Consider the following 14,419-nt stretch of genomic DNA (forward strand, 5'->3'; position numbering starts at 1 on the left):
TACTTTTAAAGACCCTATCTCCAAATACCCACATTCTGATTTACTGGGGGTTAGGATATCGATACACGAATTTGGGGGGACTCAATTCAGCCATAACACTGTCCTTCAGAGGCTGAGGACTACCCTCTCCTAAAAGGCTGCAAAGGGGTGCAGCTGCCTCATGGCCCCTATGTCGTGGGGCATTCAGGCAGCAACTCCCCAGGCATCAGTTGCCCCCTCACTGCTTACACGGTGCCCTCACATGTCCTGTCTCACTTTATCCTCCCTATCCTCTAGGGTGGTAGCTGCCAGGATTCCCATTTTGCAGACGTGAGAATGACTCCAAACCACACAGCTGGGAAGTGAGTAGACCACCACACATCATGTGTTCACTGCATCCTGGGCCTGTGCTTTACATGGTTAATTCAGTTATCTGCCCAATGTTGTCTTAGTCTGTTCAGGCTGCTATAACAAAATGCCACTGACTGTGTGGCTTAAACAGCAGAAACTCACTTTCTCTCCATTCTGGAGGCTGGAGGTCTGAGATCATGCTGCCAGCATGGCTGGGTTCTGGTAAGCCCTCCTTTCCTGGCTTGCCAATGCCTGTCTTCTTGCTGTATCTTCACCTGTGGAGAGAGAGGGACAGTGAGCTCTCTGGTTTCTCTTCTTATAAGGACACAAATTCGATCATATCTGGGCCCCATCGTTAGGACCTCATCTAACCCTTATTACCTCCTTGTAGGCTCTTTCTCCAAATAGGGTCACACTGGGAGTTAAGGCTTCAACATAGGAATTTTAGGGGGACCCAATTCAGTTCATAGAAACTCCATGTTTCTCCTGTATTCTGATGGGGAAACTGAGGCTCAGGAAGATCCACTCACAGAACTAGGGAGTGACACAGCTGGGTGCCCACTTCCCATGCCAGGCCTGTCTGACGAGGAGCCCATCTGGGGTCTTGAGCTCTGGTCTTCCAGGCCCGATAGGTCATGGACACCATCCACAGACCTCAGGCCCTCCTGTCATAGGACGATGGTAATCAACTGTCCAGGCAGCTGCCATGCTGGCTGGAGGGGAGGAGATGGTTCTTCAGTCCCTATCTCAAGGCTCAGCCCCAGCTCCTGGCAGCCCTGATTGTTTGACCCAGAAGCAGGCAGCTCCCTCTGCAGGTCCCCAGAACACCCTGGGCTGGGCCATTTCTCCAAGCTCTGCCTGGAGCCTCCACCCTGAGAGAAGCGGCCCCCATCTCGCCAGCTGCCACCTGGTTCCTGTAAGCGTCCTGCGTTTCAATAGTATTTGACAAAGAGGGAAGCCCACATGGCTTGGAGATTGTTCTGACTCACTGTAGAAAGTGTCCTAGGTTCCCAAAATATGGACACAGCAGCGAGTCAGGCATGCAGCCCACCTAGGTGCACACTGTCCTGTGCTCCTTTCTCTCCAGAGGACCCTGGGTGCTGGGCGCAAGTTCCTAGAGAACAATGGTGCCCAGCAGGTGTGCAGAGTATGGGCCTGTCCTGGAGCACCCAGCGTCCCGCACTTTTTGCTCGCCCTTCTCACCAGGGGCCGCAACTAGGTGGGCTGCATGCCTGACTGTACCAGCAGGTACAGGCACAGAGGGAGGCGTGGACCCCGCAGCAACTGGGCCAGCAGGTGACAGTGTGCACTGTGGATGAGGCTGGCTCGTCTGAGGTGCAGATGCAGGGATGCACCTGGTACAAGCAGAATTCGACTATTTCGGAAAGCTTGGCCTCAATGTCATTTTAAAGTGCAGATGACACTGAAGAGTGCCCTTGGAGAAAGTCTGGGTGGGGACCAAGGGGACAGGGCAATGCCCTCTGCCCTGTGGGAGGAGATGGGTGAGCAACAAGGCTTCTTAGCATTGAAATTCACCAAGGCCGGGCGGCCGCTTCCGCCGTATGTTACATGTCAAAGAACACTTTTAACTAAGCACTGCCGCTTTCCTCCGGCTGACTTCACCCAGTTACTTACCCCAGTAACACTGCCGGCAGCCCCCTTGCATCCTAGAAGAAGTACTGGATGAGCAAGCAAAACAAGAGAAGGCTCACTCCCAAGCCCATCGTTCACAAGCCCTGCCTGCTGTGGGTGGACCAGGGTGCCCGGTCTCCAAGGGAGTGGCCCTGACTCTGTCCCCTGTCCTTAGCATGTCCCCTCTTCCCCTCCAGCCGCCCACTGAGGGAGGTGCCACTGGCAAGGTGTGCACACCCCGGGGAGGGCAGCCCCACCTGTGCATCCTGCTGAGGGCAACTGTAGCTCAGCGCCACCGAGGCTAGAGCCACAACAGGAGGCTGTGCACTCACAGGGACAAAAATACCCCAAGGAAATCAATGCGGGCCTTATTAATATCAGACCCATACGTGACAACTGTCAGACAATCGGTCAACAAGGGGCCTCGTGTCTGCATGATCCCAGCTAACCCACTGTGATCTTCATGAAGTGTCCTTCTGGGGGGTCCGGATCTTCAAATATGAGGGGAAGACCCTTCCCTTTTATTAGCAGCTAAGCTCTTTATACTTTTCCCATATTGCGGCAGGTTAGAAGTCTAAGCTTTATTGTCTTATGTTATTGAAAATCCAGATTCCGGCAGGCGTCTCCCTCAGGTCAAGCTTTGTCTGCGAATACATTCTCATTTTTCCATGTACAGAGACCGTCTGGAGAGGGGCAGAAAAAGATTATGACTGTAATATACTTAAATCCAATTTATTTGCCTGGCCAGAAACTTCCACCCTCCACAATTGCTTCCTACCCAAGATGCTTCTTTAATTCTTTCTTGACAGGGAGTAACATGCGGCGGCCTCTTCCAGCAGGTACAGGCACAGAGGGAGGCATGGACCCTGCAGCAACTGGGCCAGCAGGTGACAGGTGGCCTGAGAGGGAGGGCCAGCCACTGACTGAAGTTTCGGGTTCGGGACTGCTCATTTGTGCATGAGAAGTGGGTCCTCAGTTGTATGTTGTTTACCGGGAGAGAAATGCGGTAAACGGAGAATAACAGGCCGTTGTCCAGGCAAGGCCACCCCAGCCTGTGGCTCCCTTGCAGGCCCTGGCTTACACTTCATTTCATCCAGGAGCGTCTGTCTTGGGGGCCCCTGGCATGAGGGTGGGCCCCACAGCCTCACTTAAGGTCTTGATGAGCCTGTGTAACACTTCCCTGCAGGCTTACCTCTGATGTAGGCTCACAATCCGGGAGGAAAATGGTTTCGGGGGATTATTTTATTAATTGGCGTTTGCTCGTTTTAAATGATGGGATGTAAAGGGACTGCTGGGACAGATGGAGGTGTGGGCATCAAACACCGCCCATGCCCTTCCCCACCGCCGAGGCTGAGCCATGCCTGGGGCCATCCTTGGCCTTAGCCTCCCTGGCTAATGAACCTGGGACTGGGCTGCCCTCCCAATTATCATCTGCTGGCCCTGCCTACAGCCCACCTCAGTGCAGCACAGAGCACAACCATTAAGCACCGACTGTGTATGCTTTTTCCTGCTAAGCTGGAGGAGGCGGAGACGGTAGCAAGGCCGGAGGGAGTGATGGGTCAGCAGGCTCTGACCACAGGGCAGGGGAGTGCTGCACTGGGCAGGGAGGACGCAGGGAGGGGCTTGACTGATAATGTGTGGAGCCACCACTCTTCCCAGTTTGCCCAGGATGTTCTGGTATTGGTGCTAAAAGTCCTGCATCCCAAGAAAGGCTCAGCCTCAGACAAACCAGGACAGTTGGTCCCCCCAGCAGCTGGGAACAGTGACACTAGTCCAGCCAGTGCTGCTCTGTCACCCCAGCAGCTGGGAACGGTGACACTAGCCCAGCCAGTGCTACTCTGTCCATCTGTGTATTGGCCAGTGTCTCCAGGGAAAGAGAACCAACAGGATATACACAGATACATGGAGAATGATTTCTTATGGGGTCGGCTCATGTGATTTTGGGGGCTGAGAAGTCCCACACTCTGCTGTCTGCAAGCCGGAGGCTGAGGACCACCGGTGGTGCTTTCCAGTCCAAGCCCAAAGGCCTGAGAGCCAGGGGAGTCCACCATGTGAGTCCCAGTGTGAGTCTGAAGACTGGAAAACCAGGAGCACCAGCATCTGAGGGCAGGAGAAGATGGGCAGCCCAGATCAAGCAGAGAGAGCAAACGTGCCCTCCTCATCTTCCTGTTCTACTCAGCCCTCGATGAGCTGGATGCTGCCTGCCCACACTGATCTCATGAGTGTTTCATGCAGTCTCCTGATTTCAAGGCCTTTTCCAGAAACATTCTCACAGACACACCCAGAAATAATATTTCACTAGCTATCTGGGTATCCTGTGGCACAGCCAAGTGGACCCATAAAATTCACACTCATGCCCTGCAAGTCAGAAGACGCCCTGGGCCTGTTTCTCATTCATACGCTGCAGGCGGGGGGGGCTGACCTCTGCTTCTAGGAAGCCTCCCGACATCTCATGCACTCTTCTACTTGGGGCAATGGCCTTCCCCAAGGGTACTGTGGATGACTCTGAGGAAAGCACAGTGGGTGACTACCAATTTGCTGTCCCCAGAGAGCTACTGGGCATGAACAATTTAGGGACATGGCAAATCACACAGCAATGTGCAGGGTTTGGGATAAGAAACTGGCCAGCCTGGGGAAGCTAATTCTGAAATCAGCAGTGGGAGGTCTGGAAGCTCCAATCTCTTGGTATCTTAGTGAGGATGCCCCAGGAGGGGACCTGTCCCCTGCCATTCTCCCTTTCCATGGGCTGAGTGCACTCATCAGCAGGGAACATAAGGAGCTGGGGTGGGAGTCATCTGAGCCTGGATGCCCCCTCCCTAAGGGAGTGCTGGGAAGTTCAGCAGCCAGCATCAGGAGGCCTGGGATCCATGCCCCCAGCCCCCAGTCCCTGCTGGGCTGAAGGCACCCCAATCCCAGCTGGCCTGTTGCTGAGCAGTCCAGAAAGAGCACCGAGAACCATATCATGACGTCTGCCTGTCCCCGTATATGGACAGAGCAGTCTGATCCCTAGCCTGCCGTGCAAGCGTGGTGTGAGTTCTGGGTCTCTCCAAGGTGAAGATCACTCGAAGGCTTCTTTTGCAAAACGGCTTAGGAAGTGGATCATTTGGTTCATAAGACACTGAGTACTGGAGTCACATTCTTCCTGCACATCAGAATAAGGCAGCAGCAAGTCTCCTGAGACTCTCCACCCCACCCTGCAGCCTCCAGACAGTGAAGCGCCTTATTCAAGAGAGTAGAATGGGACGGTGTGGTGGCTCACGCCTGGGGAGGCCGAGGTGGGTGGAGGTCAGCTGAGGTCAGGAGTTCGAGACCAACCTGGCCAACATGGTGAAATCCTGTCTCTACTAAAAATACAAAAATTACCTGGGCTTGGTGGCGGGTGTCTGTAATTCCAGCTACTCAGGAGGCTGGGGCAAAAGAATTGTTTGAACCTGGTAGGCAGAAGTTGAGATCACACCACTGCAGTCCATCCTGGGTGAAAGAGTGAAACTCTGTCTCAAAAAAAAAAAAAATGTAGAATGAAGGGACCACAGTGGCAGGGCCTATGGCTCAGTGAGGGGGCACCAAGGGACATGGGGCTTCAGGAAGCTGCACTGGCCTCCTTGCTTGGGGAGCACTCCTGGGCCTGAACCAGCATGGGAAGGGACACTGGGTCTTAGTGAGGACCCCCGCCACCGGCACTCCCAGACCTCCAGGAGGCCCTGGCAGGTGGGTGGGAGGGGCTGCGCCATCCTAATGGTATCACCTCTTCCCTCCACTGAAGGGCAGGTGGGTTGAAATCTGTTCTACTTCTCAGGAGGCCAAGCTCCTGAACTGCCGTCTTGCCAGGGAGAAGCTGTGTTTGAGATAAAATGCAAAGCAGCGAGCACCTAAATACCGAGGCTCTGGTTCCTGAGTCCAGATGGTTTCCATGAACCTGAACTTTTAGGTGTGTGGACAGGTATCACCAGCTTGACCTCTACTGAGTCCCCTCCGAAGGTCAGGGGACAAGGCTGGGACAGCAGCTTCAGGCATGAATCTAAGCTCAGAGTCAGTACCAAGGAGGCCATGATGGACCAAAAAGCAGGGGCATTTCAAATAGTGATAGGTTTTGCCAAATTGTCTTCCACAATGATTGAAACTCTTTTTTCATTGCTACCAATGGTGACTGAGTGCCTATTTTCCAACATCCTCACTAGCACGATTATGATTTTTAAAACATGTTGCCAACTTGATAGTAAAATGATATATCATGAATTCGATTTGCATTTTTAACTTATGAGTTTTAACACTTTTGCTGTAGCCAAAATTTGAGAGCAACTTATGTGTCTGTCAGGGGGATAGCAGCTATGCGAATTACTGTTCATCTTTTCAATGTAGTAACACATGGCTTTTAAAATGATGAGTTCCATTTGTGCTGATGAAATGTGTCCATAGGAAACACTTTCAGGACAAATTAAGTGAAAAAAACTTGTAGGACTTTTATGTATAATTTTAATAAGCTCTGCACACACACACACACACACACATGCATGTACACACATGCACCCATGTGCATACTCTCACATGAACACGTGTAACACACGCACACACACATGCACACACTCATACAATTACATATGCCCTATGTGTACACATAACCACATATGTACATGCCCATGCACACCCTAAGCACACATTCACATGCACACTCATGCACATTATGCATGCACACATGTTCATACATACCCAAATATGCACTTGTGTACACACGTGCACACCCACACATGCACACTATGAACACACAGCTACACATTCATGTGCACACCCATACATACACACACAGACAACCCCAGGCAGAGCTCTGTGGGCTTCATGTGGGAAGAAGGGAATGATTATTACTTTCTGATTCAGGGCTAGACTGTTTATGCTAAATCAGAAAATGTGCATAGAGTTATCACGTACATGGAACGATCATTCTGCAAATGTTAACCACTTTCACGCCATTTGTTAGCTAACTTAACTGACAAAGGAAACATATTAGAAGAATAGAAAATCTGCTAATTTGATTAAACTTACATTCTTAGAAGAGTTTGTGAATGGATAAATATGACGAAGTTCCTTTGGCTCACTTCCTCAGAAGAAACATTGTGATCGATTTCACCATCGTTTTCTCAAATGGTCTAAGTCCTGGACAATTAGCTGGCGTGTTTGCAGGTTGGAGCGCGGAAGCCCTTTCTGTGCTGCCCAAGGCAGCAAGCTCAGCCCCTCGGATGGGAGACCTCCCTCAGCTCTGGCCCACCCCTCCTCGCGGGCATCACTCTACTGTTGCACCATGGGCATCTGAAATCAGTTCTTTGCTGTCAGGTTTGGATCCACCTCTCCGTCCTTGGATCCAGAGCTGCCGAAAGCCACATACTGTTTTCATCACCTCAGCCAACGTCTGGAGAGCCTATATTCGTATAGCCAGTGTGAGAAAGGTGGAAACTGAAAACACAAGTAGGGAAAGCAACGCTTGGAAAGGAGGTGGGCCATCACAGCTTGGAGGAAACTTGAAAGTGAACTGAATATCAGACTCTATTAAGGAATTACGGATCATTTTGTTAAATGTGTGTATCAGTCGTGGCAAAATACCCTTATCTGTTAAAGACACATACTGAGGTATTCAAGGTGGAATTACGGATTACCTTAATACACTCCAGGAAAAAACTCGGAGACAGTGCGGAAGCAAGCCTGCAAAACGCTGATGCTCACTGCAGCTGGGTGAGGGGCGTGGAGGCTCACTGGCCTAGCATGCTTGAGTATGTTTGAATTTTCCATAACAATATGTTTTTTAAAATAAGAAAGTTAAGCAGCTGATATAATTAAAACACCAACAGATGAGACAATGCTGCCGTAAGTCTCAAGGTTACCGCAGGGAATGCTTCATAACCTACGTGTGTTTTCCCGAGGAGTTATACGGCAAAAAATTGATCATCATTACTTATAAACATGCTGGTATTCCTGGAAAATTGAAGAGAACGTGTTAACATATTAAAGCAAATTGGAAAGGTTATCAGCTGGCTAGACACAAAACACACCAAATCTAACAGTCATCCTAAATATCAGCCATAACCCACTGGAAAGTATGATTTTTACAAGATGCCCATTACCAAGACGGGCAGGTGGGAAAAAGCCCCGCCCCTCTGCACTGTGCTTCTCTCTCTGGGCGGCTCAGCAACTTTGCTCATTCCAGCAGCAGAAAGTCTCTCCCCAACCCCTCTGTCAGCCCTGGTCTTCTTCTCCCCTCCTCAACCATGGCACTCACGCCCAGACCAAGGGCCAGGTTGGGGGAACAAACCCCATAAGCACCCCCAGGCGCCCTGCTCTCCCGCTGAGTCAGACATGCCTTTTCTCCTGTGCCTGATACCCAGATGTTCTCCCCGAGGGGTGTGGTCTTCCAGAAGTTGAAGCATCTCCACCCCACTGTTCCAGAGGTGCTTATGCCCTGCCTTGGCATAACAAGGGCACCGTCCATCCTGACAGTTAAACCAAAATGAACGAGCAGATGCCCCAGCAGTGTGGAGCTCCGCCTCTTGCAGGTGGAACCTACTTGTAGCTCGTCATGATGGGAGGATTTTTAGTTTCTGCACATTACAGAGATGACACTCCTAGGGTTGGGGCTCAGCCTGGGCACCTGGACAGTGCCCAGGGGCCTTTGCAAACCGTGGCAGGGAGAGAGAGAGAGAGAGAGAAAGAGAGAGAGAGAAAGAGAGAGAAAGAGAGAGAGGGAGAGGGAGGAAGGGAGAGGGAGAGAGAGATGGTAAAGAAGGAGAAGACTTTAGCTTGGGACAGCTGGTTTCCTCCAGTCTGACCAGGCCAACATGTGAACCTGGTCAGGAAAGCTTGCCAGGCTGTGGGGATGCTGTCTGGGGACTGCCCCTGAGGAGCCACCCACTGGTGCACTGTGGTAGGAGAAGCCTTGGCGGGAAAAGTGACCGAGACATTTGAGAACAGGCTGAGCCTGATGGGGGCCGAGCTGGGAACTGGAGGTGAGATCCCCTGTGACTTAAGAAATAGGATATGCGGATGTGGCTGGAGGAGGAAAGTGGAGAGGTCTTGGCTGCACCCCATGACGCCTCCTCCAGCCCAGCCCAGCCTGGGCTTCCCTTCACTCCCAGGCTTGCTTTTCTTCCTTCCTTCCACATCTACCTGCCAGGTAGGCTCTGCTCCAGCCAGGGCTGCCAGGGAGCCAGGGGCTGGGAACCCTGGGTGTGGTCTTTGAGGAAGGGGGTTTCATTGAGGTGAGCTGGTCGCTCTGCTAAGGGCTCGGAAAGGCATCACGCTGGGCTACAAAGTGCACCCAGCTGCAGATGAGCAAAGTCAGGGAAAGGGATGCTTGGCTCCTAAATCCCATTTGGCTTCTGATGGAAGGGGTGCATGCAAGTTGCCAGCATGATGGAAGGGAAATCATGAACCAGATGACCCAGTGGATCCATTTGTCAACGGACCACTTGTCAGCCTTGGGAAGTCCAGACTTCCTCTGGGGATGTACCCTTGCCACCTGTGTACCCCAGAAAGGGCTTCCTATGGTTTGTGGGACAAGAGGTGCAAACAGAGAGGCCATTACTACCAACAGCAATGCCCAGCCCTGCGCACAGGTGTGCGGATTGCAAGCAGGGTCCTTACTCAGTGAGGTGAAGACCTAGGCTGGAGCTCAGGTCTACCGGCCCATCACTGGCATGTGGCTGATGCTCCAGTGCCTGCCACACCCCGATGCCTCCCTACCAGCCCCTCCTGCCCTGTCCCCCCGTCCCCTCTGTTCTCTGGGGTCCAGGGGCCCCCACTGCCTGTGGAAGTGAACAAAACCCACCCCATGGAGAAAGTTTAGGACCTGACCCAGCGTGGGTCTGGCTTTCCTGAGGGCAGGGAACAGCTTTGTCCCAGTACTGGCCACCTGGGGCCTCCAAATGGCTTTTTCTTGCAGGGCAGGCAGGCTCTGGGCAGGCACCTCGCCAGGCATTGCGCCCTCTGCCTGCAGGTCGGCGAGGCCTGCTCCTCCCGGCTCCTGAAATGCATTTCCTTCCCGACTCCGAGGTCCTGCTTCCAGAACCTTTGGCAACAGAAAAGGAAACCCGCACAGGCGTCAAATGTCTTCGGACTGAAACTAGCAGGTAACGAACCATACAGCCCCAACTCTGCTGCCCCGCCCACAGTGCCCCGCAGACAGTGGCAGCAATGCCCCGCCCCGCAGCACTGCAGCTGCACCCCCAGGACGCCCCCCGCGAGCGCCACGCCCCAAAACCGCGAGGCGCCCCTGGGAGCTGCCTCCAGACCTTCGTTCCGGGAACGTTTCTGTTCTCTGGCATTTTCATTTGAAGCAGAGATGTCAAAAAATAAATGCAGCCAAGGTGTCAATAGGCTGCCATGGTATGTCCAGCCACACCCCACACAACTGGACCTGAACTCACGACTCAGTCACAGCCACGTCCCGCCACGTGGGCAGGAAAACGTGGAGGCAAATGCGATTGCCTCGACTCGAGGCTCAGCTAAGGAGCAGTCAGGTCCGTGTCACCTGTGGCTTCCACTCCCAGGAAGTCTGATGGCTCCGGTCGTGGCTGTTGTGGGGAATCCGTCGTGTGGAGAACGTGCCTGCCACGTGCGGGGGAGAAAGGAGCCACCTTCCGAGTACGCGACCTCACCTGCCGGGCGTGAGGTGCTGGACTGGGACCAGGGTGGGGCTCTGGGCATAGGAGGTGGGTCTGGGCGTGGGGCACGTGGCACAGAGGGATGTGCGTGGTAGGGCTCAGGGCAGACGGAACGTGGAACAGGGAGTGGCTCAAGGCATGGGGCATGGGGCGTGGCGTGGGACGGGGCGTGGCGTGGGACAGGGCGTGGCGTGGGACGGGGCGTGGCGTGGGGCACAGGAAGGGGCAGGGCACGAGGAGTGGGGCGAGAGGTGCTAAGTGGGGCCTGAGTGGGGCGCGGAGTGGGGTGGAGCGGGTGGGGCGAGGCTCGGCGTGGGACACGAGGGACGGGACGCGGGGGCACGGCAATGGGTGGCGCAGGGCGCACACTCGGGCTCCCTGCAGGTGGGCAGCCCCACCTGTGCACGCCGCTCCCCCGCCCAGCGCCTCCCCCGGGACCTGCTCCAGAAGCGCCAGCTGCGGGACCCCACACGGAAGGCAGTCTTCGGTGGTTCTCACTGCAATTCCTCTTAATTATGTGTGACATAAAAAGACCGCCTACAGACGAGACAATGCTGCCGTAAGAGTCTCAGGGTTACTGCAGGGAATTCTTCATAACCGAAGTGTGTTTTCCCCGAGGAGTTATGCTACCATTTGATTTAATTTTTAATTTTTACATTTTAATCAAAAATAGATCAAATGGTGGTGGTCTCTCCGGGGAAACACACTTCAGATAGGAAGCCGGCCATGCTCCTTTAAATATGGAAACTGCCGTCTCCGCGCTGCGGGCTGGGCGTGTCCTTTCTGGGAGGGGCCTTGGGCCATGCACCTGAGGCCACCAGCTCGCCCACGCCGCCCGCTCACCTGCACGCGGAGGTTCATTTAATCCGTGTGTCTATGCAGCGCCTAGGCCTAACTCTCCCAGGAGGCGCCAGTCACGTTCCCCAGGGGGAGCTCCCTGACCTTTCTGGGGGTGACAGGGTGGGGAAGTGGGCAGTGTGAGCCCACCCCTGAGGCGTGTGTGTGTAAGCGTGCACACTTGCTTTTTAACGTTCTGTATTCTAGTCAACAGGCAGTACGGTTGTTCAGTTGCAAGGAAAGGCGTTCACACTATAATCCAGGTGTTTCACTGGAAGAGATGTGTCTCGCATCCACAGTGGTCAGCTGGCTTGTCACATCACGGCACTGAGGTTGGTCTAGGCTCCTGCCAATATCCAGATGGGCTCCAAAAGCAGCCACCCAATCCCCTGTGTGAGCCTGGCGGATGCACTGGGTGCATTCTGCAGCTGCTCTGGACCTGGTGTTATCATACAGGGGAGCCTGGTGTGGACCCCATGGGGTTGCCGTGGGGATGAAGTTTCCATGGAGTAAAGTGCTACAGTACTGGCTGCAGGTAGGAAGTGAAGCTATTTTGTTCCTGTTGTTATTGCAAGGGAAATAAAGGCAGTCTGCTCCCTCGCTCTCTCCCAGCCCCAGCATCAGCACAGGGCTTGGGGCGGGAGGGTCTGTGTAAGGCACTGAGGGGGGCTGCGTACTTGGTAGGGAAGCCTCCAGAGCCCACCTTCCCTGAGGCTGCCTTAATGCCCTGATGATGCCCACAGCTCTCAACCTGCAGCCGCTTTCTCAAATTCCTGGATTCCTGCACTAAGTAACTTACTAAGGCCCCCCGCACTCCAGGCTTCCTGCGTCCAGAGCTGGTCAGACCCGGACGAAGCCAGCTGAGCTGAATGATGAGGGGTCCACCTTCTCTTTCACTCCTGTCCCTAAACCCATGGACAGGTGACACCCAGGCCACGTGACCCTAGCTCCCTGAGACATACTTTCACATCCTTCTATTTTAACATGGTGGCCTTGGCCTCTAGTGCCCATAAGAGATGCCCAAACCCAGGTTTCTCCTCCTCCCATCAATGTCATTTCCATAAAGACCCACTGGAAACATTTTTTTTTTTTTCGGATTTATCACCAGGAAAGTAATGTGGCTTCCCCTAAAGCACAGATGTGCTTCCTTTCTGGAGGCCAGCTGTTTTTGCCTTTGAAGCCCAGATAAAAATCGAGTGCTCCAGTCTGGCAGCCTGACTTTTGGTCCAAGTGTCTCCCCCTCAATACTATTTGCAATTTGTCTCCTGCCTCTGCCTCTGTGGCTCATCACAGGACTTCATCCCAGTCATGGGGGATCACAGGCCCCCTATCATCTTGGTGCCCTGGAGCCCAGTAAGCAGACAGATGGAAGCTATCGGGGAGGAGGAGGCAGGAAGGGGAGGACAGCAGGCTTGCCAGCCCTCTGTGGATATATGACGGCTGTCTGGGGGTCAGCTGTCCAGCTCACCCCTACAGCTGCAGGACAGCAGGCCCAGGGGAAAGATGACCTGGCTGTGGTCCCTCCCTGGACCCACCTGCCTTGACAGAGGGTAAGACCCCAGTCTGTGGGTGCCCCTCCTACTGGCCAGGTTGGCTGAGAGTAGGTTCCCTCTCTCCTGGGGCGCCCAATCTCTGCCATCCCCCTCCTTAGCCCCATCATTACCTAGCCTGTGACTGGCTGGATACACACTCGCCTAAGTCCCCAGTACCCTCTGCTGGGACACCAGGGTCCCTGCAAGTCCCCAACTCACATCACAGGGCAAGTGGATTCGGCTGTTCCAGATCCATGGGAGCCCAAAGAATTGAGATGTGCAGAGACCTCGGTCACTTTTAGGCTCCAAGTGCCACCTACTAGCCCCACGGCTACAAAAGCTCCAGATACTCTGGTGCACCAAGTCTTCCTGTAGACCACGCAATGCAGAGGAAGCCATGAGCTTGAGAGACATCTTCTTTTTAAGAGTCAGAATCTCCTCTGTCTCCCAGGCTGGAGTGGAGTGGTATAACCATGGCTCACTGTCATCTTGAACTCCTGGGCTCAAACAATCCTCCCGCCTCAGCCCCCCCAAGCAGCTAGGAGTACAGGCATGCGCCACCATACCCAGTTAGTTTTATTTATTCTTAGACATAGGGTCTCGCTATATTGCCCAGGCTGGTTTCCAACTCCTGGTCTCAGAGGATCCTCCTGCCTCGGCCTCCCCAGTCACTGGGGTTACAGATGTGAGCCACCGTGCCCAGCTCCATTTTCTTAATATAACCGAATGCAGACGCTCTGAAATGTGCAAGGCCGCAGCTGGCCCCTAGGACTCCGGGGCTCCTTCTCTCAGCACTATCCCAGGTTTACCCCTGAGAGACAAGCCCCAGCTTGTGCTCCTTGCCAGCCCACTGCCCGGGCTTCCTTTGCAATGTCAGGTGCAGCACCTGGGCTCACGCGTTTGCACCTCCTATGTTGGATCTCCATCCACAGGGAGATCATCCAGTGGCAATCATGGAGACAGCAGGCATCTTGGAGCAACGGGGGCTCGGGCAAGCTCCCCCTCTGCCACTGGAGGGAACACCGTGCAGGGGCCCCTCGCCACCCTGGTGTGTTGTGACTCTGTGGCTCATTTATTCAGAGCCGGAGCTCCAAACGACTGATTCCAAGTGGAAAACATGCCCCGGGTGCCATCCAGGGTGGGACAAGCGTGGTGTGCAGCAGACCAGGCAGCCCCTGGGCCAGCCAGATCACCTCCACCTGGAGGGGCCTTTGTTGAACCAGCCCCGGGAAGATGCTTGAGTACCCTTTGGTCCTGGGCAGGGGCTTGGGGACCGGAGCCCCCACTCAGACCGGTGGGTGCTCAAAGGTGGGTCCTGGTAAGGAAACCTACAGGGGTTTTGGGTTCACGCTGTGGCCAACTTGCGCTGACTTCGCAGTCACTTTGTTGTCGCTGCTACCAGTGACAGTTCTTTTGCAGACAACATGTAGAAAGAGGCACTTT

The 14,419-nt window shown here is 54.0% G+C and overlaps 1 protein-coding gene across 2 annotated transcripts in view; it reads right to left on the reverse strand.

Annotated features, from left to right (window-relative positions):
• C8H10orf143 (chromosome 8 C10orf143 homolog) overlaps nt 1-14,419 on the reverse strand; it is a 95,244-nt gene that overhangs the window by 15,288 nt on the left and 65,537 nt on the right. For both annotated transcript variants that reach the window (XM_034931727.2, XM_034931724.3), the window contains exon 4: nt 493-605. In XM_034931727.2, coding sequence (XP_034787618.1) covers nt 493-605 — 113 coding nt within the window. The remainder of the gene's footprint in view (nt 1-492; nt 606-14,419) is intronic.

The sequence above is a fragment of the Pan paniscus genome, chromosome 8 (assembly GCF_029289425.2).
Source record: "Pan paniscus chromosome 8, NHGRI_mPanPan1-v2.0_pri, whole genome shotgun sequence".
Taxonomy (NCBI): Eukaryota; Metazoa; Chordata; class Mammalia; order Primates; family Hominidae; genus Pan; species Pan paniscus.